The following is a 24976-nucleotide window of genomic DNA, read 5'->3' on the forward strand; positions in this document are numbered from 1 at the left end:
TTCTAGAGAGACAGTGCAGTTCACACAGAACCCCTACGCCATACAAATTCAGATTATTCCTTCCTAAGTACAGCTCTTTGCGTTGTCCAGGGCTGCTGCACAGCACCTAACACCATTACTCTGCCTTTGCACTCGGTTTCTAAGGCAGGAGAGACTGAAAGACACCTGCAGGGCAAGTCTCCATGCATCTCCTGGCTGGTAAAGAAAGTCATGCTCTACCAAGCTCAGCTAACCCAAAGGGAAGCCAGTGTCAGAACCTCATTTCTCAGGTTGCTATAAACTGTCTGCTCTCCACTCAAAAAATATCCTCAGCATTTTATGCAAATTCCCATTTATTTCAAATAGTTCTTCCTTCTAAGTGTTTCTCCCTCTTTGCCCTGGATGTATGCAGGATAGGTCAAACCCTCCTTGGAAAGGCATGTGCTGGAAGGTGCTCTCCAGTCACCTGGCAGGTGGGGTGTTGTGGCAGAGGGTAACATGCAGGGAAAGGCCAGAGCAAAGAGGGCTATCCAGATTTTCACCTGAAAGGAAGCCAGGTTGCTCCTACTGTCCCAGAAAGAGAGAAATGGTCTGTGCTATTTGGTGCCACCATGGACTGCTGCCATACAAACAGCAGCCCCTCCTGCACACATCCTTTTCTCTTCCTGGTCACCAAAGACTACACCTGGCCTGGGGTGAGCGGGGCACCATGCTGGTGTCCCTTTGTCCTATTAACACCTGGACATGTCTTCCTATGCAAACCAAGGCTGCAGAGCACAGGACCAACTCATTAGAACTGGGTTCATGCATGGGAACAAGCTGGTCAGAGGTTTGACACCAAAACTAATAATAAATTCCCTAGCAAAGTCAAATAGCATGAAGGGTTAGTGTGTGTTCAGATATCTCTCCCAGATAGCGTTTCCCAGCCGCAGTTATAGAACCTCTTTACAATCTTGCTGCTAAGCACCCCGTCATCATCTCCGTGCTACAAATGTAGACTGGATATGCAAAGGTCTAGTGCTCTAGAACACGCAACAGGCCATTGCTGCATGGAGGATGATCCATTATTTCTTCTTTTCCTACAGCTTTTTTCTCTTAAAAGTGTATCTGGGAGAAGGGACATGAAAAGAAAGAAGAGTCCCAGCTCAGCCACTGTTGAAGAGGCTTCCCTACAACAGGAGTGAACTTCTAAGGTGAAGAGAAAGCAGAGACCATGTAGCCATTGGTCTGCCTGGACCTTCCATGGCAACAACCACAGTTTTGAATTTAAAAGTTAGGAGGAGACCTCAGTGTCAGGAGCAACACAGTCAGTAGAGAAAGGGTGGGAAGGGAGGTAGGTAGTTTTACCCAGAGGTGACCCCTTCCACTCACACTAGCCTTTTACCCCAGGGGATGCAGCTCCAGATGCTGGATACATCTACAGCAAAATGAGTTTATTTTCACCTGACCACTTCAACTTGACAGCCTGATTCTATTTGGCAACCCAGCCCATCTCTGATCAAGGGCAGTCCAGCACAGCGAGAGCACACAAGAAACAGAAGTCCTATCTTCACACTCACATGTAGGCCATAGATAGCACACAGGAACCCAGAGCACTCACAGCTGTGCAAGACATTAGGTTGAAATGAACCTAGGAAGGATAGATCACAAGGTGAAAGTACTCTAGAGCCATTAGATCTCACAGCTCTGCTTCCCCTATGGCTACTCATGCACTGCGTAACAGGGGAGGTTGTGGTGTGGGCTGGGGTCACCAAGCTAGTGAAGAGAATCTGACTTTGCTGGGTCTCAGCTGGTGTGGAAGAGGGAAATTGTCATCCGTGGCATGGACAGAATGTTCCCTTGGGTAGAAAGCAGAGAGAGAAAAAAAAGTTTTCTTATGCCTTGAGCAGAAACAGAAAACAGAGCACTTCAGAAGGCCAGTAGCCTCCAGCAGTTCAACCAGCCTGCGCACACTGATGTTCAGGGAGGGGAAGGCTCTAGGCAGCAGAGCCGTGCTCCAGTTACCTGTAGCAGTTGTTATGGTATTTGTTATAGCTGCCCAGAGCTGTCAGGCATCCCAGACAAATTGCATACGAAAAGAAGATTTGAGTGCCTGCATCCATCCAGACCTGCAAGGGAGACGCAAACACAGGTGAGAAGACAAGGCCAGCACAGAGCACGGACGCTGCATAGATGCAAAGAGGCAGAGCTGTCATAACCAGTAGAATGGCCAGTGAAGAGGAGGTCAGCAAAACCCAGCATTTACACAAGCCTTTTCCAGGGGCAGGTTATACAGTGCCAGGAATTACAGTGCTCAGGGAGGCACCCTGCGGGTGCTAAGAATGCCAAAGGGAAGGGATGCACCAGGACCCTTGCAAACACAGAGCTCTTCATCATCCTCTCTTTCTTCCTTGAACAGATATGCAGAACACTGTGCCTCATGGCAGCAAAAGACCAGATGAATACTTTCCGTTGAGAGCTGAAGGAGCTGTCTGCTAGCAGAGGAGAGGAGCTTGATTTGGGCGAGTGTCTTCCACTGGGTGCCGTGGGTACATACAGCTTCTGGTAGTGTCCCTTCTCTCCAAGGCCTGATTTAAAGGCCCCAAAACTTAAAAGAAAATTAACGGAGGAGGAGGAGAGATGTACTAGAAATAAACAGAGCTGTTTGCAAAAGACAGCTCCTAAAAACATTACAAGAATGCTGTTAGTCCCATGAGACGCCTTTGAACTCCGCTTCACTCTCACTGCCAATAATACATCCCCATGCTCCAAGGCTGACATTTGTCAATGCCAAATTTGATCTGAAAGCCCAGCTGTGTGCAGTCACCAATGCAACTACTGCCACTGCCCTCTGCAGAGAACAACAAAAGCAGGAACTTACAGTGAGGAATGAAGCAATGACAAAAATTATTAATTAAACCCTCTGTTTTCTACGATTTTTATTCCTAAGGGGTTTATAAAGTAGAGGTAAGATGATGATTCAACCAGCGCTGAAGGGTAGCCACATTCTAGAGACAAAAGAGAAGCTAGTCAGGAAAGAAAAGCAGAAGAGAATTTCTTTAATGACGACTTTAATGAGAGAAGTCTCCATTTGGCTTTACCTTCCTTCTTCCGAGTAGCAGTGCTGGTGAGCCCTCGGGCAGACACCAACCTTGCCCCAGGATGCCCTCTGAGAAGAACAGAAGTCAATGGAAAGCACCACAGTGGAGTTGATGACTGCAAATCACAACTGTACCAGTCAGCCAAGACCTCCTGTCCTGAGGAAATGGGCAGCTGGACAACACCTGCACAAGCACCCCTGTTGCTCAGGCCACCCTCACCAATGCATGGTTCTACTCTTCCTCTTCCATACTGACCAAAGAGCAATTCCTAGGCTGATGGGCCTTACAAAAGGATGTTACTATCCCCTCGGCTGTGATTTTCTGGAGGAAATTCTGGTTTTAGCTCAAGTGACAGCCACACAGAATGAATCCTCACCCTAGCCAGTGCAGCAAGACCCAAGAGCACAGTCTGCAGGGACAGAAAGCAAAGTGCTGCTAGGGCTAGACTGGGTGAAACTGCTCTCCCTGACTGCCCTCCAAGCAACTCAGCTAATTTCAGCCCCACCACCTTCTCTTCAGCCCATGGAAATTCTGCTCTCAGTTTCACAGGGAGTCAGATCAAATCTCTGATTAGTAGAATGGGAAGGGATAGATGATGAGGTGGGACTAGGACAGCTAGTTTGAGACATTAGGACATTATAAAAGTAATTAACATAAGTGTACTTTATTCTCTCTGGAGGAGCTGCATGGGGAGGTGGGTTTACAGAGCAAGCCACTAGTTCATTTTTGCATTTCAAAAAGATTAGGAAAAAAAACCATAATCAAAGCCCTTCTTATAATTGACTCCTAAAGCATCACTGTGCTTGGGGGCAGTAAGGGCATAGCCTTCATTTTTCAGCTATTTTTTAGGCACAACAAGGGGCTGGACCCACCTTTGCATCAATAATTTAAGCACCTTTGCACAGATTGGGGTGAAATGTTTTCCTAGGCTTGCTTTTCATTTTCCTATTCATTGCTAGAGCTTTGGTTTTTCATCAAATTCAACCTCAAATCACACCTGCTCATGCATTTTGGAGCCCTTAAAGTTCAACTTGTGAAGGTAAGACTTTTGCCATCAAAATGCCTACCCCATGTTTGCCATAACGTTGGACGCAGTGGACAGTTTTCAACCAGATTTAACAGTTGGTAGAAACCTCAAGGATACCAACTACCTATGAATTTCACAACATCCAGGAAACAGGAAAAAGGCAGGAACTCAGCATCCCCACTGGGCATAAAGCTATGGGGAGAAAGACTCAACCAGTGCTAAATATCAGATAAATCACACAACCAAGAGACCTGAGAAATGTCCCAGGGGTTGGAAAAGAATGGATGCTTTTCCAGCCATGGTAGAAGCCAAATATCAAGACATCAAGGCTCAATAGCTCTTTCATCTTATGAAGTGGCTCATTTCTAAAACCCAGTGTTACCCTTGACTGTGAAGGGGAGACCAGCGTGGGGTCTGTGGGCTCCCCGCTCCACTGCCTGCCCTGCCCAACACAACACCCATGCGGTGGACACTGGGCTGTGTGGGAAATCAGTCCCAAAGGGCTGGCTTTTCAGGGATTACAGAACCCACCTTTGCATATGCTCCCTCTGAAGCAAGGCAGCCTGCGACTGCAACTGTAAATAAAGCTAAACTTGGATTGCAGAGCTTATGATAGTATTTAGTCAGCATAACTGTAAGCACCAGTTATGCTGCATGCACTTTATTTCCCATTTTAAAGGGTTACTGCAGCTCTTGGGCAAAAGACCAAGCCACCTTTGCATCCTTGCCACCCCTCCAGCAGTTCCCAAACTGCTTAGGGGTCAATGGACTGCAACAGCTGATGCTGAGAGTGCTCCTGGCTCAACAGTGACACAGCCCAGCAGTGGCAGCACATCCCAGGACTGCAGAATCACTGGGGTTGGAAGGAGCCTCAGCCTGCCTGTGGTCCAGCCTCCTCCTTGAGCCTCTCATAAGAAGCACTGCCCATGGGCCCTATGGGCTCACAGGGGCTACACAAGACCACTCTGGAAAGCAGCAACCAAAACCTTTCCCCCCACCTGCTGCCTGTGCTCATTTCTCTCTGTGCAGTGACTCAGGGAAACGTGTTTTCAGCCTTTCCAAGACTCCCCCTTTCCCTCCTGTGCTGCTGATCAACAGCCTCTCGCTATTCTAATATTCCCACTCTGACTAAAGAGACTCTCTGGGGTCAGGCAGTGCTCTCTTTCCCCTGCAGATAAAAGTGTGCTGCTGTTCTTTAGCCACTGCTCCCAAAGAGACTGGTAAAGCTTATCCTGTTCAGATTTTGCTGGCACGTTGGCAGCAGGGGTGTTTTGATTTGATTGCTGTCTGCAGTTCTCTAAGCCACCCAGTATATTTAATTCATAATTCAATTTCCTTGAACATGTTGTTTACACCAGTTTGTAATAACCACCTACTCTCTGCTTTTAGTCAAAGCCTTCACACCTGAGCTGCAGTTATCCAAGATGGTTATGGCCTATAAAAGGACATATTCCTGTGCCCCTTAATTTTCTCAGCAATATTCGCTTTATTACATATACTGGAATTTAATAGCCCTCTGTACTGAAACAGATCCTTCCTTAGGAAGATCCCAGAGCACTTTCAAGTAACAATAAAGGCCATATTTGAACAAAACGCTATCGAACCCCAGTGTATGCCGTACATCAAACACAGGTGCCATGCTGAGAAGCACTAGACTGTCCCCATCAGCAAGCAAAGATGATACAGGACAGAGTGGGTACATGCTGCGTGAAGGTCCACAGCTGGTGTGAAGCAAAGCAGAGAGCCAAAACTACCCAAGTATCGAGATGCACTTCAACCAGTGTTTCTTTCGCTCCCAGCATCACGTCTCACAAGTCAGACTGCGGCGCTGGCACATCCCACCAGCCACCCGCTGCATCACGCAAACACATGGCTTCAGCCCAGCCTGAAAAGGGAGATGTTGATTGCCAAGGTTTCACCTCAAGACACTCACAACACCCAGGGCATCACTTCCAGATTATTGCCTTTTTTCCTTCACTCAGGACTGGCCCACGGGCCCTGGCCCAAAGACCCAGTCCACATCCCACAGCAGCGCAAGCTGCTTCAAGGAGCCCACCACCATGCTGCACAACCCAGGCCAATGCTTTCTCTTGTCCTTATTTACCTCCTGAGAGAAGAGGCAGAGAATGAATCACTGCCATAAGCAGTTCTCAGTCCTTCTGCCCACCCTACAACTGGCCAAGCATCACATTCCCACCCCAAACCCCAGCTGCTCGGAAAATACATCCATGGGCTCCCTGGGAGTGGGGGCTTCCCTGGTTCCCTGGTTAACCTCCTTGGGCCCATATTCCAGGCCTCACAATGCCCTGCCAGAGAGCACTAACCTCATGTAACCTTCACACACCAGGGCATCTGCTGACCCATAGGGATGTTTTACACATCTTACTGCTGGAGTTTCTTTAAACATGCAAGAAAACAAACAGGTCTCTGGTTCATCCCAAAGAGCACAGCTGCCTGCCCCAGGACGTGAGGAGGGGCAGGAGGAGGGATGCTCCTTGCTGCCTGGGAAGCCAGGTTTTATGGTCCTCCTTACCCTGCTGCTTGCAGGCAGACAGACCAATGGCTTTATGCCTCCCTGCTATGTCTGCACTGAGATCAGACCCAGCAGGGCTGGTGAGAGGTGTGGGAGGAGAAGGAAGCACCACAAGGTAAATACAGCTGTGGTTCACCCCACACGGATGCACTGCTCCAGCACGGTGGAGAGGATGCTAGTCCCGAGTGCCTCCAGCATGCTGTGAGAGCTGCAAGCTCTCCCTCCCTGCTGCCCCATACTTGCTCTCTGCCCCTCAGGCAGGGCAGGCAGTGATGCCTGGGCTCACAGACCCTCTCTAGGACTGGGGTGTGAGGGGCCAGCATAGCATGCCAGCACACGCATCCACATATAGGCGCAGCGGGTCGCTCTGCTCCACAAAAACAAACACGTGCACCTTCAGAAAGGGGAAGCAGGGGGCTGGCAACAGCACAGGCTGAGCACACAGGGTCAAGTCAAAGGCTTGCTAGGAAAATAATAAATAAGGGGAACAAATAATATTTAGCAGGCCCACGGCTGCCCTCCCCTCTTGCTGGGAAGAAGCAGCTCTTGCCAGCTGTGGAGCAGCAGCAGGAGGGGTTTGAAATTGGAGAGGATCTGGGGCTCTGATCTCTTCCCCAGAGTGCCTATGGGGCCCATGGTTAACTGCGTCACAGCCCTGCAAGACGCATGTACTTCCTATCCTCCCCAGGGTGGCTCAAAGGGCTTGTCCTCAGCACAGCCTCAGCACCAAGAGCTGCTCCAGTGAAAACCATTAGCAATACCCCATCACCTCCCTCCCCCGTCACAGGCACAGCAGACAGCCCCCACAAAGAGCTGGGGACACCTTTCAACTCTTGCTTCCCCTTCTTGCCACATCCATCAGGAAGCAGAAGCCTGTGGGGACTCTGGAGAGGCAAACACTGCTCCAAGAAGTAACCACCAGGGAAATGGGTGAAAGAAAACGAGGTGGTTATGTGAAAAGCAGTGCAGATGAGAGATGGAGAGACAACAGAAGCAGAGGTTGGATGAAGGTAAATGCTCTGAATTTAGCTGCGCACAACCAGGCAGGGTATCCTGGCACCATCTGGGCAGAGTTGGGTTCTCAGGGGCTGCTGAATTTAACTTCTCCATTCTCACTCATTAAATCTAATGAAAAATGGTTTAAATGGCTTGAGACTCAATATCAGAGTGAAAGAAGGCCATTACATTTCTTCTCTGTAAAGCAAACCCACATAGACGGCACTTTCTTCATCAAGCCCATCTGTCCTCTCTTTAAATATGTCTATTAAAATGGTCATGGTATGAAAGCATCAAGTGACGGAGAACACGCCGGTGTCTGAAGAAAGTTCTTCTAATTACAAGTTTCCCACACTTAAACCTGATTTCTAGTCTGAATTCCTCTTGTTTCAGCTTCCCACCAGTGGGTCACACTGTTCATCCCTCTCCTTAATCACATCCATAAATCTCCAGGGTTATCTACTGAAATAAACAATTGATAGAATTGCCACAAAGATAACTGCAAGGGGTGGAGTGATCGAAACTGGAAACGGTGAACAACCGCAGGATTTCTTAAGGTCCTTTCCAACCCTAACGATTCTATGATTCTATGATCCCCTTTCGGTTAAAACACAACCCAGTCTATGAAATAAATATGAACTTTCTGGAGCACAGAAAATGCAATAAAGGAGGGAGGTGAAAATTTGGGCCTAGCAATGGCTGTCATGCTAACATGGTAATATTTAATATTACACAAATAAAAACATACTCTGGGATTGCTTTTTGGGATTTTTTTAGGTTGTGGATGTACAGTTCAAAATAGATAATCACTTTAGTGGTTTTGCTGTTATCTGCTTGTATTTGAGCAAAACTGGACTGCATCATTCAAAACCTGGACAGTTTCTCTGTATAGTCTAATCTACCTACCATGTGAATTTTATCTACCATTTGAATGGTAAGCATTTCATAGATTTATAAGATGAAGGTACAGAAAGATTTAAGGCATTGTGGACTTCATGGCCAGAAGAGACCACCATCAATCAGTTATCCTGAGCTCTCGTAGGCAGGATTTCCCAGTTCTGTCCAAGGTCATTTGGCAGGTGAAAAGCAATGATTTCCACACACCAGTCTGATATTCTGACACTTAATCACATCTCAGCTGCTGCTGCTCCCCTGGTAGAATCTGCTAAATAATTCATCCCTCTTTTCACCTAGTTTTTTATATACTTTAACAGAGATTTGATTTAGTCCCCTTGCACACTGTTTGCCCTTTGGTTAAACCTCCTCTTGAGATGCCCTATCATAAGGTTTACAATAAGCACGATATCTTTAACTTTTTTGTCTCAATTCCCAGGATCCCTTCCCAGGCACTAAAGGATCTCCCACTTTTCCAGGCAGTACAGGATAGCGGATAAACAATTACAGCTTGCCATCCTCTGAGCACAAATCAATTACAATCCACTTGGCCCCGACAGGCTGGCAGGACTCACGCTGTCCCTGAACAGAGACAGGGGGGCCCAGCACACGTGTGGTGCTTGGGGTACTAACCCTTCCCTCTCTGATGGGAAAACACAAGCGAAGCCTCAAGCCCTGCTCCCTGGTTCAGCAGGATGGGTAAAGCATGCTGGAGGAAGGCAACTGCTGCTACAGATCCCTGCTTTTCTCCCAGAGAAGCAAAACATTCATCAGAGAATGATGGAGTTGGGGAGGGAGGAGCAAGTTTTCCTCCCCCCGTCAAGAATAAGCCACCCTCTCACACTGAAGGGTTACTTTGCCTTTCCACCAGTGTATTAGCACTTTCCAGGCTGGAAGGAAGCTGTGCTTCTAAAGCTCAGGCTGTAATTGGGAAAGTTTGCCAGGACGGACCTAATAAGGACACAGCTAGTACCAGCAAAACCACGCCATGCCTGAAGTGGTTTAATTCAGTCCCCGGGGTGACACAGCCACAGTAACAACAGGACTTTTCATAAGTGAATGAGCACCGTTTGAAAACATTATTTCATTTCAGAAGTCCCTTGCACCTCATCAGCACAAACTGAGCCGCAAACACTGCAAGCACAGACCTGTTCTCACCAGCCTTCCAAGCTTTGCTACACCTTCACACCGAGATTGCATTCTGTTCTACCCACCTCCTATCCAGAGGCAAACCAAGGGAGCAAGAGAGCAGCAGCCACTGTAAAATGAGGCTTTTCACCCCACATTCAGGCTCAGCCTTGGCCAGAGAGGGACTTCCAGAAAGCTGAGCAGGAACTCCAAGTCCTTCCATGATAAAAACCAGACCGCCTGGAGCTGGAAACTGGACACTCGTGTTTAGCTCCCCAGATCGGAAGCCATAAGTCAAACTGACTTGACAGAGCCACATTGGCACAGACGGGATCCAGGGATGCACTGCAGCTCCTGACATGCTGCTAGCCTAACCCACAGAGACCACGGATCCTCTCTCCTCCACCAAGGGGGCAGGATCAGTCAGAACTATTCCTCTTACAATGTTCTCCCATTATCCACAATGGGGACAGCACTTGTGTCGCCATTCACAAAATTAATAACTGGGGCAGCACTGCGGCTAGACCAGAATGTGTTAATGGGGTTACAAAGGGTTTTGCTGGCCTATTTTCCAGGCAGGCAGGCAGGCACCCTTTAATCCCCTTTGGAAACACCTTCACACAAAGGCTGGTACAGCAGCTCAGCTGGAGCCAGGATTTAACATGGAAGAACTTGTCCCTAAGAGATTAAAAGCAGCAGTCAGGCGCTGATCCTCCCATCAGACAGGCAGGAATTTCTCAACAGAGTCCAGGGGGCAAGGAGGGTGGATGGGTCCCAGGGACTGCTGCTGCATCATGCCACGGCTCCCATCACCCATGCACCCGGCATGCTTCCAGGGAAGCTGGAGCAAGCATGCCAGGAGCAGGACTTTTCCCTGCAAGCTGCAGGCACAGTGCAGTGGTACCCATGCACCCTCTGCCTCTGACGCAGGGGAGTATCCCCATGAAAGGAGAGGAATAGCAAGCACTGCTCATGATGAAGGGTTAAATCTCACTACCTATACTCTAGGGAACCCATCTCAACTCAGGCTAGAAAATATAGTAACAGAATGGAGTCTGAGGACAAGAGAGCATGGTGACTGTCAGAGTACACACCAACATCGCAGCCCCTGCCTTATGCCCACAGAGAAGAAAAAGAGAAGACAGAAAGAAGAAATTGGAAGAAAGAAAATGAGAAAAGTAAAAGGAGGGAAGAGAGAACAGCCACAAGCATCCATGCAAGCACAATTCAGCCATTCAGTCCCCCCTCCACCTTACCTGAGGGTCCCCAAGGCGACTGATGTCTGGATAAAGGTAAAAGAGGATTCCCTGGAACGCCCCAGGAAGGGAGACTCCCCTGATCAGCAGAACAATCAGCATGAGGTATGGAAATGTCGCCGTGAAATACACCACCTGCGAGGAGGATAGAGGGACAAACATCAGTGAGCAGCACAGGCCAGAGTACACAGCACCGGCCGGCAGCACAGCACTAACCCCTGGGCTGGGATGATAGGCAGGGGACGGGGCAGGCTGCCTCACTGAGCACATTGCTGTTGCCTGTGGTAGAAGAAATGCATTTTAATGCACCCAGGAAGCACCTAGCCCCATAAGCAATGCAAACTTACTCTGATAGAGTTGAAATAGTCGATCTAGCAAAGGAGCCACATCCTTTGGGGGAATGCTGCAGGCCAGTATCAGCTAATCCTTCCAGGGTCTCAACTCCTGGTAAATATAGAACTCCATTTGGGGATTACCAGGGTACTTTCAGGACTATCGAGACTAATTGTTGAAGGGCGCCACAACAACAACACACCTGTGTTTCCCACACAAACTGATAACCAGGGCTCATGCAACCTCCCCAGCAATTCAAGTAATGTCATCAATATTTTCTCATTGCCTCCTCACCTTCAAGACTTACTGACCACCTTGAAAAAAAGCTGTTCAGTCACTTGTATCATGCTAGGCCAAAAAAGAAATGTTGCTCCTTCAGGTTTTTCCTGTGTCGACATGCTGAGCCAGGATTTGCATCAGCACGCTTCACCTGAATGCTACCCTACAGCTCTTTTCTTAGCTTTGGCAGTTATGCTCCAGAGAGCTAAAGCTCATCTCTGGAGGAACTGCAGAATGTAATGATGTGAAATGATCTACTTCTCACACCTGCCCATCCATCCAGACTGAACTGTTTCAAAATCCACCTAAAGCCCATCATCCCTGGGAGGCCTGCAGGCTCTGCCACAGCTAGAGCAGTTTCTGCATTAGAGGAGGTCCTATTAGGAACAAGCGTATGATTTCCCTGGACAGTACGACCACTTTCACTCTGCCCCTGGGTAATCCTTATAATCTGAGTGGTGATTCATAATGAGATTTACTTCCGGATCTACTCCAATGTACTCCATCTGAATAAGCATCCAAAGCACCTGACGCCGCAATGAGAGTACTCCCCAAAGTCAAGATACACACTCTTCAGTGGTTCAGTTTTGGACTGGGGAAGGAGAGAAGGATTTGAGAGATATCCCATCCTTGAAAAAACACACTAGTAGATTATCATCTCTGTCTGCAGCTCCAGGTTTTCTATGCATTTAATATGCCCTGCTCTATATATCGTGGCAGCCTTAGGTAATGCCACAGAGGCTGGTGAAAAACGCTCCTTGCTGGAGCTCATGATTGCCGGAGATGTCTGTGTGAGCAGATCCATCCCCCTCCCTCTGAACACTGAAGGAATGCAGGGACAGCATCCTCCAACATAGGCAAACACCATCATTCATTTCATTCTCAGGTTTTCAAGGAGTCTCTGATTTAGAGCTCTACAGTGACAGTTAATCAAATCTGCAGGTCCTGCGAGTTTAACAATCATCCCTGTATTTATCACACAACCGAATTCTTCTTTCAGAAAATGACAGGATGCAAGTCCAATCTTTCTTAGACCATAAAGGCAAGATTAAAAACAAAACTCACAAAAACAACCCATTGCCTTTGAACCCTAGTGCGCGGTCTTCCAGGATGACACGTTGCACATTCTTGGCTGGATCTCTAAGCAATATTGGTCTTAGGAGCTTACCACGCAAACTGGTAGTTGTCTGGCATGGTCTGGATTCACATTTTGGTAATGTCCTGTGTGCTTTACAGACTGCACAAACTAGCATGTAAGGCTTTTCACTCAACAGTCACATCTGCACTGAGACCAGAGGCCTGAATTTGGAGAATATTTTGCTGGATTAAGAGTGCCAAACTTTCATCTAACAACAGGAACATCTGGATCCAATGAGATATTACTCAGTGCTTGGCTTAGACCCAATCTTTTTATTTCTCGGGCATTGTTAGCACTAACTACATCACTAGGAACCTTGCCGGGATCAGTGAGATTGTTCTGTCACATGCTGGTCAACAACATCCAGGGTTTTATTTGAATCTGATCCACATGCCTCAGCAAAGTGGTTCCATCTGTGACAACCTCCTGCATCTGCAAGTGCTCCTCGGGGTCGGGCAGCCCTCACATCAGAGGATGCGAACCACTGCTGCAACTGGGGCTGTTCAGCCTGGAGAAGAGAAGGCTGCGTGGAGACCTCATAGCTGCCTTCCAGTGTCTGAAGGGGGCCCTACAGGGATGCTGGAGAGGGGCTCTTCATCAGGAACTGTAGCGATAAGACAAGGGGTGATGGGTTTAAACTTAAACAGGGGAAATTCAGGTTAGATATAAAGAGGAAGTTCTTTACTGTGAGGGTGGTGAGGCACTGGAATGGGTTGCCCAAGGAAATTGTGAATGCTCCATCCTTGGCGGTGTTCAAGGCCAGGATGGACAGAGCCTTGGGTGACATGGTTTAGTGTGAGGTGTCCCTGCCCATGGCAGGGGCGTTGGAAATAGATGATCTTAAGGCCCTTTCCAACCCTAACCATTCTATGATACTTATGATGACCATTCTTACTGCGATTCTACGATTTCAGTTCATGACGTTTGCCCCTCCAAGGGCAAATCCCCAGGACTAAGTTATATCTCTTTGCCAGTGGGATTGTATTCCCGCAGCCATTCTTAAATTTAAAAAGTGTCAATAAACCTGTGAACACTGTTGCTTTACTGCAAGGAGTTTTCTGTTTTCAAGAAGAAAAGATCTCACCATCACTAGTCCTTTTTTGCTAAAAAGTGTTTGGCATCTAACCTAGAACTTGTATCTAAAATAGAATGATTTTCTTCTCAGCACTTCCCACACTATGTTTGCTGTATCTTAGTATCATATTTGCTGTTATTAGACTGCCTCTGCTTTCTTTTACCAGGCCACCACAGCAAGCAGTTGCTCTTTTCTTCTAATTTTACACCATGGAAACCAGAAAATATCATCTCTGCAAGCTGCTTGATTTCCCTGTCATGTTTCATAATCCCAGACCATTCTGGAAGCAGGAGAAACTGCTAACATTCATGCCATCAACTTGATGGAAATGGATGCAGCTGAAATTTACACCCCATCACACTTGATGTCCTGTCCATAGCATGCAAAGACACCATTTAGGTAACATACTAAACCTTTTCAGTTCCAGCTGTTCTTGCTGGCTCCAGACAAAGCTGGCTGGGAATGGGTGAGGAGGTGGTAGCAGAAAGTAAGTGATGGGGTGAGTGCAGATGACAGTGGCACACTCTGCAATAGAGGGAGCATGGGATGGAGCTGGGCAATCACACCAACCCTTCCCAGAAGCATTCAAAGAAATACCCCTGTAGTGACCAGTGTGGGGAGGAGACCATTACTGCTACGAGCAACTGTAGGAAAAGCTGGGACAAATGAAAATCAGAAAAGATCCCCAAGATGAAGGGGCAGAGAGGGCTTTGAAGCCATCAGTTACCTTCGTTACTATCTAATGAATTTGAAGATTTCCCAGCTGCACTTGCCAACAGAGGCAAAAACATGCTGCTTGCTCACAGTGTGGTGGAAGGGAAAGGAACGTGCAACCACCCTGTAAATAGAAAGACTGCAGGACCTCTTGGACCAGTCAGAGAGAGAGACCAGGTGGGGATATATGTCTTGGAAGTTAGTGCTCTGAGTTGTCTGGGCACCCGCATGCTTTCCTGCCCAAAACACAGAGCCTGGCTCACACTCCTGCTACAAGTTGAGCCCTGCAGGCTCCCGCCAGCTTATTCAGAGGGTGGTTCCCAGGAGATGCCCAGGAACTCTCTGAATGTACAAGACATGAGCAGATCAAGTATTCCACCTGTGATCAAGGGAACAGGCTGGATATGAACCAAGTACTCACCTTTCCTGTGGACTTGACCCCTTTCCAGATGCAGAAGTAGCAGATGATCCATGCCAGCAGGAGACACAGAGCCAGCTCCCAGCGCAGGCTGCCCAGGTGCTGGATGCCGTCAGAAATCTTTAGCACTCTCCTCCTGCATCGGGGGGAAGCAAAGGAACATCCAGGTGTTACTGATGTTGGCCACTAATGTTCCCAACCATGCTGGTTCTCACCACACCTCCACAGCACCTGATGACTGCGGGGAGAAGAGCTGACTTCCTAACAAGGCTCAGGGCTGAGCTGCAAACCTCAAAAGAATCAAGAGCCAGGGCAGTGATCATCCCCCTGTACTGGGCACTGACGGGGCTGCACCCTGAATCCTGTGTTCAGCTCTGGGCCCCTCACTGCAAGAGAGACATTGAGGAGCTGGAGCAGGTCCAGAGAAGGGCAAAGCTGGTGAAGGGTCTGCAGCACAAGTGTGATGAGGAGTGGCTGAGGGAACTGGGGGTGTTTTGGCTGGAGAAGGCTCAGGGAGGACTTTATCACTCTCTACAGCTACCTGAAAGGAGCTTGTAGTGGGGTCAGTCTCTTCTCCCAAGTAACAAGTGACAGGACAAGAGGAAACAGCCCCAAGCTGCACCAGGGGTGGTTTAGATTGGATATTAGGAAAAAATTCTTCTCCGAGAGGGCGCTCAGGCATTGGCACAGGCTGCCCAGAGCAGTGGTGCAATCACCGTCCCTGGGGGTGTTCAAAAACCATGTAGATGAGGCCCTCAGTGACATGGGTTAGTGGTGGACTTGGCAGTCCTGGGGTAATGATGATGATCTTCAATGTCTTTTCCAACCTAGTTGATTCTATGAGTCTATGATTCTGATTCTCCTGCTCCTCCCACCCTTCATCTGTCTTGCCCTGTCTGCAAGAACATGTGGCACTTGGACACGTAAGCTCTGCCTACAACTTTTCCATGCACATTACAAAGTTCACCTATATTTCTGACATGTTTCAAGCCTCAAAGCAAATGACACATTGCACTTTCCATGTAGAACCCATTGGGACCACCCAAAAAGCAATGCTGCACAGCCCCTTCTCTATAGTGCATTTCTGTCTTTAGGAGCAGCTACGTATTTCACCTCAGGACCCAGAGCAGCATAGCGTCCCATGCCATGACTAAGACCCAACCAAGGCCACAATAATCCTCATTGCACAGTCAGAAGAGGCCATCTTGGGCATCCTTTTTCAGCCAGTGTGGAGATAAGATCCTGGATTATATGGACTTCTGTTTGGCTAAGGTCTTATGATCTCATCCTGGTCATAGAACAGCTTTCCATGTCACGCGTATATAAAATCTTCCCCATCACTTACAGAAGTAAGGATTCACCCTCCTCCATCTCCTACACTGCACAGATGAATCTGAGCATGGAAACACCATGGTGCAGTCCCAAAGCCCCAAGCCTGATTCAGACAGAGAGGGACATGCACTGCCCTGGACACTGGAGCCCAGCAGCAATGCCTGCTCTGCTGCAAAACATAGCAGTTAACCCAGAATAAAGGTGGTGCTCCTGAAGAGCCACAGTGTAAGAATTGCCTCCTTTTCTGCCTCACAGCCTTGCAGCGGATTGAGGGAATGAGAGAGGGGTCAGAAAAATGAGGCTGCTTCTCCAGATACATTTTGTCCTGCTGTTCTTTGCCTGCTTCTGAGGACATGGACTCTGTAATCAGTGGGGAACGGGTGCCTGTGGACCATAACTAACTGAGCAATGTACTGCAGCCAGAAGAGGCCTCAGAAGCGTGCCATCAGGCAGGTCAGTGCACCTCAAGGAACAGTGACCTCCCACCTCTTTGTCCAAGAAGGGCAAGAACAGATGCTGCATCAGAACCAATGGATAGTGGAAGTTTCCAGTCCTGTGTGCTTATTCTCCAGTAACACAAGGATGGGAACAGCAGTGATGGGAACATCAACTTTTCCAGCAGCCAGCATCAAGAAAAGCAGGCTAAGGTGGGCCACCATCTAAACACATGTGAGTAGCAGGCAAAGGGAGAGTGCAGACTCAGGGAGCACACATGAAACCAAGAAAATTAACAGAATATAAGGTTTAGAAACAGCATCCCTGTGCTGAGCTGGGGATGCCCTGGATGTGCTGTGTGCTCCGTGCACTGACAGCACTCAGCAGCCCTGCTGAGGGCAGCAAGGGCAAAGCACTCCATCCATCTAAAAGCACAAGGGAAATCCATGGTGGCAGCAGAGAGGTTACTTGCACAGTCTATTAGCCAGGGCTCAGTGCTTAACTGGGCCTGTTCTCCCAAGAGATGCTGAGGATCATGAAGGATGCCAAGCAAACAGGCCTATGCCTTCATGCCAGAAATAAAGCTACTTTGTGCCTCAGGGTAACTAACACAAGGGGAGAAAATAATGAGAATGAGGAAGCAAATTTCAGCATGAAGCTGACCCTAGCACTTCATTTCCATTTTGCAGAGCTTCTCTCCTGAGGACAGCTGCATATTAGTCACTCTAAAGTGAAAACATCACCTCTTCTTCTATTTTTAAGATGAAGATTAACCCACATACAAAAGCCACCACCCACCATGCCAGAGCCTCCTGGGAACATGCTGGTATGACGCAGTACCATGGATTCAAAGGAAACGCGTCACCTACTGCATCACCAGCACGGACTCCTACAATGTATCTCAGGGCTTTAAGGTCTTCTTTTCAACAGCTGAATATACTATGGGTTGCAAAACATGCAGACAAAAAACCCATTGCAGAACTGCTGCTTTGTGGATCACCCAGATCTCACCCCATTCTCACCTATAGTCTTGGCACCCATGTCCTGAGCAGGGTTACACTGGATGCAGCCCTCAGGCATGTGAAGGACTGCATGGGGCAGACTGCTCTGGACAAAACAAGAGCAATGGATAATCCAGCAGACATATAAGCTGTAATCAAAACCATAGAGTAACGGCCACTGTATCTTGAGGGAGTGCCACTAATTTTGTTGAGGTTTGCACCCAGGCAATGTCTGAACAAAGCTTCAGGATGGGAAACATGCAGCCAATTCACCTACATTTGAGAAGGAAAAAACTGTATAAGGGAGTTCAGAGCTGGTAATGAAGAACAAGAGAGGAGGCATAAGGGATAGAAGGACAATAAATGAAATATCAAGGGCCAGAGGAGATGGAGCATCAGTGAGGTAAGGCCTTGCACAGTCAGCTAGCCATCACTGAGGTCAGTGAGATCAAGAAACCCAAAAGGTCCAGAGGGACAGGTATACAGCATCAGAGAAAGACAAACTCAGATGGCTCTGAGACACGTCAGCACAGCTGCAGACGAACACTATAAGCACAATGATGTTACCCTTGACTGACAGTGCAGCCTCTGAGAGCCTTCACTCTGACCTGCCCAGCTTCCTCTTGTGTCCTCTTCTGACAAGGACAGGTTAATAGGATGTGCTGCTGTAGGGTTTGTTCCTTGCCTAGGGAAGGTATGTCCCAGAGGAAAGGGGGGTACAGGACTTTCCTTTACTTACTCCCAGAACTCGATAACGGGGGAGGTGGTATTTTCACTGGTCACATTGAGTGTCGAGTTTGCCTTCTGGAACTCCATGCAGTTTCCTTCAGGAGAGGTGCAGAAAGAGAGGGAGCATAAGTAACAGTGGCTGCAGTACCAGATGAACTGAAAAACCTCCCTTTCCATCCCCAGCATCAACACTCATTGACACTGAGTCAGACAAATTCTGTGTGTTCCCAAAGATGCACAAAAGGAGTCCCAGGGTAAGAAACCTCCAGTGGAAGGTTGGGAGGGGGCTCTACACTCACTTGTGTTCCACTCATGATCACAGCTGCCCCAGGGGAGGTCGATGGTGAACGAACTGAAGAGATAAAACAAGGCCCAGGCCAGGACAACGATGTAGTAGAAGTTCAGCAGTACCACGATGACCTGGGAGGCGTAGCCAATTCCTGCAGAAAGAAGCCCCAAAGGCAGGTGACCCACAAGCCTTGGGGTGGGAAGGGGACTCCCCTTGGGAGGTGCTCACACGATGCATTCATCTATTGCTCTGCACTGACTGCACTGGTGGATGGGTGCCAATGGGGTGACCAAAGCCATCATCCTTTCCCCAAAGCCCATCATGCTGCATCAGGGGCCCCAAGGAGCCTCTCTTCCTGCTGCCCCATCACACAGTTCTGTGGTCAAAGGGTGGCAACAGGAGGGAATCTAGGCAGGGGATGGGCAGGTTATGCTTGAAAGCCACCCAAAGGGACAGAAACATATGATAGTGCTCCACCTGCTGAGTAACACCTCATCTACCAAAATTCACTTTCTATTCCATTTCCTCACCCCTTTTCACTTTTGCTTGAGAAGGTGTTACATTAACACCACACACCTTCTCCGAGAGGTGCTGGAGGAGTATCCAGAAGCTTTGGTACATGGAGAGGAGGCAACTGAGACTTTCAAAGAAATCACGGTAAGTGGCTTGAGGCTGGATGACTGTGCTGAAACAGTGTTAGAAGTGGATTTGAATGCTAATAATTTATTAAGACAGCTGACACCTTCCAGCACTAAGGTTTTCAGTCATCTGCAAACTCTGGAAAATGGCACAGCACTGACTTAACAAAGAGTATTATATTTTAAGTTCCTCCCAAGCTGGGTTTCTCAAGGGCAGGCAGCGGACGTGTGGAGGTACATGGGGAGAGGCACCACTGCTCATTCCCCTGGGCTCCTGTGGTCCCCCCACCAAGCCCACTCACCTTCAAAGAGGGGGCAGATCCTGCGCCAGGCTGTCACCCCTCCCTGGCTGGTGTACTGGCCCAGCGCCGTCTCCAGGAAGAAGACAGGGATCCCGCAGGTGAAGAGGAAGATGAGGTAGGGGATGAAGAAGGCACCTGGCAGATTCAAGGAACGGATAGGAAAAAGTAAGTGCTGTGGGGTGACTGAGGTGAGGCCATCTCCAGCCTGGCACTGGGCAGGTTGCTCCCAGGGGGAACAGCATGGGAGGGATGAGGGATGGGGGCTGCAGGGGAAGGAAGACCCGATGCCAGGAAAAAGGGATTTTCCTCACATTTCATCTCCTGGAGTGATGTGATTGCATGAGAAACTCACCATTTGGAAAAGACAGAGAGAAAAGGAAAGTGTCTAGGCCTGATAATTGTGCAGAAAAGTGAAACAAATTCTCAATAGCTGCATAGAAATAGAGAACACCCTACTGTAAAGCCATTGTAACTTTTAATCAAGTTGGTGATTCCTTTCACATTGGTTATTCTAAGTTGATTAGCCCATGGATGACTACACCAAGGAACTGAAGAGCACATAAAGACCGACACCTTCACCCAGGCTGTGGGTTTGCTCAACCGTTTGCTCACTGAAAAGCAAGTAATGCATATACGTCACAGCAGCAGCCAGGGCTGCCTTCCTGTTCAAGCCCTATGAAGAAACCAGGTGGAGAGACAGAAAATGCATCAGTCTTTTGATCAGCCCAGCCTAATGTTAAATGCAGTAATGGCTTTTTAGCCTGCAGAGTACAGGAGAAGCCCTGCAAGATGGTCCATGCTCCCTGCTGCACTCATGCACCGCTGAAGCTGCTCAAGCCCTGCTGCAAAGACAGTGACACAGGGCAGGATGGGGAGCTGATGTGGAAAGGCTATCCCCAAGCAGATAGCAGCAGTGGGCTCAAAGGGGCATGCAGGGTCAGAGGTGGCAACCCAGCCAGCCACTAACCATGTTTTCCCTGCATTGGCCTGTTCTGTGCCTGGGGGATGCTAATGTGCTCTGGGGACATGTCGGTGAGGGTGTATGAGAAATAACAATCCTGATGCACAAGTGAACTGAGAACCAAGAGATTTCATTAAAAAGCTTAGCTAGCACACAGGGGCAGGGACAAGGAAGGGGAGCTTTAGAGACCAGCTAGAATTCCTACCTCATGTTCATCCCAGCCAGGTACAGAGCCACAGCCCTGCCCTTCTTGTAAAAAAATGCAACCAGCAAAACACAGGAAGAGCATCTTGGCTGCAATCTGTGGGCAAACAGCAGCTGAAGGGATACTGAAGGCAGCCCTGGGCGAGTAAGGAGCATCTACCCACATGTTCTCCCTTTACCAGTAAATAGAAGTTGGTGAGGCAAACAGCAGGGCAAGTGGTTGTATCAACACCATCCCAAGCGCAAATACAGGGTAGGCAGAGGCTGGGTTGAGAGCAGCCCTGAGAAGGACCTGGGGGTGTTGGCTGACGAGGAGTTCAACAAGACCCAGCAGTGTGCGCTCGCAGCCCAGAAAGCCAACCGTATCCTGGGCTGCATCAAGAGGAGCGTGACCAGCAGGTCGAAGGAGGTGATCCTGCCCCTCTACTCTGCTCTCGTGAGACCTCACTTGGAGTATTGTGTGCAGTTCTGGTGTCCTCAACATGACAGGGATATGGACCTGCTCAAGCCAGTCCAGAGGAGGGACATGAAGGTGCTCTGAGGGCTGGAGCACCTCTCCTAGAGACAGGAGAAGACAGGCTGAGAGAGCTGGGCTGGTTTGGCCTGAAGAAGAGAAGGCTCCGGAGAGATCTTAGAGCAGCTTCCAGTGCCTAAAGGAGGCCACAAGAAATCTGGAGAGGGACTTTTCAGAAGGGCCTGTAGAGACAGGACAAGGGGGAATGGTTTTAAACTGAAGGAAGGCAGATTTACATTAGATGTTAGGAAAAGATTCCTCACTATGAGGGTGCTGAGGCGCTGGCACAGGTTGCCCAGAGAAGCTGTGACTGCCCCATCCCTGGCAGTGTTCAAGGCCAGGCTGGAAGGGGATTGGAGCAACCTGGTCTAGTGGAAGGTGTCCCTGCCCATGGCAGCAGGTTGGAACTGGATGAGCTTTAAGGCCCCTTCCAACACAAACCATTCTATGATTTTATGAGCTCCCAGCTAGCATGCAATCACGTTACCGTAAAGCGGAGCCTATTTCCAAGGGATATGATTCTCATATACAAGTCTGTGTTTAACTGAACTGCAGCCAGGGGATCCCAGGGAGGGACTGGGCAGCGGTGGGCCCTGGGGTCTGTCTGGGTTGGGGAACACTGGGGAGGGGCTGCGGTAGCAGCAGCCACACCACCAGACAGGCTTCCCTGGTATTTCCCAATCGGAGGGGCCCAGGGAGGGCCTGACCCCGCCACAGGAGGCGAAAGCAAGAGCAAACAACAGCAAAATGAACATTTTTTAACTCTTTTTTTTCTTTTTTTCTCCACTACAGAGGGCCTTAGTATCAGACACTGAGTGCTAAATGAGTCAGGAGCTACTCTGTCTTTGTTACACAGAAATATCCTTAAAGAACGGAAAGGTGACTCTCTGTCCCTCTTTGCGTAACTCAGATTTTGCAGATACCTTTTTGGGGAAGAGCCTGATATTTAGGCAAGCAGAACAAGAGCTGAGAGAGGTTGTCACTGCTGCCTACACACAGCCCAGAGCAGGGAGAAAGCTCTGCCCCGCTGGACGACTCTGTTTCAGCCGGTCGGTAACACTGATACAAGTGCTAAAGGTTGTAGGCTGGCCATGGCTGACCTAGAGCTGGAAATTAAATAAAGATCCCTCACCATTACTGAAGCACCAGAGAAGAAAGTGCATGGGCCGGCCTCCCCAAAGGAGTACGGGACAAAATGCCTGGCAGCCCTTAAAACTGCTCGAGTCATTACAAAGGGTTTAATACAGCACCAAGCTGGAGTAGGCTGGGCTCCACAAAGCAGTGAGGTGCCTCAAGTCCAGCACAGCCTCATCACACTGCCATGCCTCAGGAGACGTCATACAAGAAATGCTTTCCTCTCTGCACAGGAGTCCTGTGCCCCGTCCTTGCTCCAACCTCACGGGAAGGGGACCAGAGATTAAATATTTGCCCGAGACTTCAAGCTCCTCATAGTCTCTGCAGCTTCATGGGGCTTTGCTGCAGGCTCATTTCTGGGTCCTGCTCCCTCTGATGGGATGGTGCCCAGGAAGAGGGCAGCAGTGGGAGCAGACATGGCTCAGCAAGCAGCCAAGAAATGTTCCCCATGGAAAAGGAAAACACGGAAAATCCTCCATTTTCAATGAGGAAAGAAATGCCCAACCACCTGGTGAAAAGAAACAAGCTCTAAGCGAAACACAGTGTGAAATCAGCTAAACAGTAGTTAATCCTCTTTTATGCAGTTTAGTGAGGCCCTTGAGACTACCCCAAGCTTAAGCCAGGGGATTTCAGCCCTGGGTCACCAATGCTCACTCTCCATCCGCTCCCAGCCAAGCACCATGTTCCCTCTCCCCAGCCCTTCTAGAGAGCCCAATTAGCAATTAATCACCAGACAGGGGAGCAGCTCCCCCTCTCCACGTGCCACTGAGCCCAGCTTCAATGAAGCTTCCAGCTTTCAGGTTTTCAGACAGTTTTTCTCCCTTAAAAGGCAGCCATAAACACCTGCAAAAGCCCACAACAAGCAAAAGTGAGCCCAGCTCCACTGCCAAGCCACAGGGCAGCCTTGTGGGGAAATCAGTCACTGGTCACTGCTGAGCAGCATCAATGTGCTGGCACCTCAGAGGTAACAGCAATGCCTCACTCCCTTTCTCTGCGTAAAGAACGTCCATCCACACACCTCACAACCCTGCCATGTGGCAGGGTCCTCTCTCCCGCGTGCTTCCATCTCTGGTGGATGCCAGGGGGACAGGAAGGGTATGGTGTTTCTGCAAGGCAAGGAAAACCCCTTCACTCTGCCCTGTTCCTGCCACCTAGCTCCAGCACACAGGAGACATCTCTCCATGGTCACACACCAGACCAGGACTTGCAGTTGAGAGCCCCTTGGAGGCCCCCGATCCTCCAGGAAATGCTGCAGCTCCTCACAGTGCCATCAGTGCCCTGTGCCCTCCCACTTCATTCCCTGCTGTGCCACTGGGAATCTTATTTGTACAAGGTGGCTGGTGCTCCTCAAAGGAAGAAGTGCCTGGGGTGAGGCACACTGCTCAGAGAGCCCGGTCCCTGCTCTTCCTGCCTCCCCCTGCAGATGGACACCCACCTCACCAGCAGGACCACACGCTGCTGGAAAACACAGCCACCACAATCAGGGACCTTGGGACAACACTGCTTGATTACCCACATCCCACCAGCCCAAAACAACCCCTGCTTGTGGCCCAGATGGCAGCACCAGGTTGGCATCCTCTATTCAGATGCATGACTTGGGTGCTGCTGAGAGGCTTGTGCTAGTGGTGGGCAGGGCCAGACATGGATGCTGCAGAGGCAAGAGGGACCACAGAGGGATGGAGGTTGCTAGGTGCCCCTGGGGCTGCACTTACCTCCACCATTCTTGTAGCAAAGGTAGGGGAAGCGCCAGACGTTTCCCAGGCCAATGATCTCCCCAGCCACAGACAGGACATACTCCAGCTTGTTGTTCCACTGCCCTCGCTCCAGGGTCTGGTCATCCTCCTCCTCCTTTTCCATGTCGGGGCATGCAGGCACCGTTTCGCCATTGCTGACAATGCCAGGGACTCTGTAATCCATCCCACCTTCAGAAGGAGTTTCCCTCATTACATTCAGCAGAAGCCATGCAATGAGGCAGAAATCCGGGGTATGGGAGGCAAGAGAGGTGAGAGGGCACCCATGTGCACACACACGCACACTGGGTCATTCCTCTCTGTACATGGAAGACCCAGTGGCTCAGCCAGGCTGGAGCTCCCACCACGGCAGGTACAGGGAGCAGACATGGGGCTGGAGCGGGATCAAATACTTGAGCATATATTTTATGAGGGTTTCTCTTCTCTCCTATTGCTGCTTACTGCTGCTTACTACTGGTTTTAAAGACCATGGAATGAAAGCCGCAAAACACACAGAAGCCTTAGACGTGGGAAGAGGACAAACTGAAATAAGAGAGAAACTTATTTGGTGGTGGCAACAGTTGCTGTCAATCTACTGGGCTGCAAGGAAACGTGCGTTTTCAGAATGGTGCTGTCCTTCTAACAGCAGGAAAAGAAAGGGTGCAGACGTTACGGCCATCTGAGATGTCTCATTTCCCAGGGTCTGTCCCTGCAAACATCTGCCCATTGCCTGCAGAGGCTCCCCACAGCACTCAGCAAGTTTTGGCACTGCAAGAGCTTCTCTAATCTCTAAAGAGATCTCTGCTAAGAGAAGTAGAAGATCAGCACAGAGTAGGGAAGCCCGTATCCCGTTGTCT

At 49.3% G+C, this 24976-nt stretch overlaps 2 protein-coding genes across 5 annotated transcripts in view; both read right to left on the reverse strand.

Moving 5' to 3' along the window:
• Positions 1–24338, reverse strand: part of LOC308220576 (sodium- and chloride-dependent GABA transporter 2) — a 29912-nt gene extending 5574 nt beyond the window's left edge. For all 4 annotated transcript variants that reach the window (XR_013956692.1, XM_080616690.1, XM_080616689.1 and 1 more), the window contains exons 1-7: positions 24102–24338; positions 19577–19711; positions 18647–18787; positions 18358–18442; positions 14854–14986; positions 10894–11028; positions 1984–2087 (exon numbers count right to left, since the gene is read on the reverse strand). Coding sequence is in view for 3 of the 4 variants with exons in the window: in XM_080616690.1 (XP_080472816.1) it covers positions 1984–2087; positions 10894–11028; positions 14854–14986; positions 18358–18442; positions 18647–18787; positions 19577–19711; positions 24102–24333 (965 nt within the window). In the remaining variant the exon portion in view is untranslated. The remainder of the gene's footprint in view (positions 1–1983; positions 2088–10893; positions 11029–14853; positions 14987–18357; positions 18443–18646; positions 18788–19576; positions 19712–24101) is intronic.
• Positions 24339–24533: 195 nt separating this feature from the next.
• Positions 24534–24976, reverse strand: part of KDM5A (lysine demethylase 5A) — a 65327-nt gene continuing 64884 nt past the window's right edge. The window contains exon 29 of the transcript XR_013956691.1: positions 24534–24662. The gene's annotated coding sequence lies outside the window, so the exon portion shown is untranslated. The remainder of the gene's footprint in view (positions 24663–24976) is intronic.

The sequence above is a fragment of the Psittacula echo genome (genome assembly GCF_963264785.1).
Source record: "Psittacula echo genome assembly, chromosome: 1".
NCBI lineage: Eukaryota > Metazoa > Chordata > Aves > Psittaciformes > Psittacidae > Psittacula > Psittacula echo.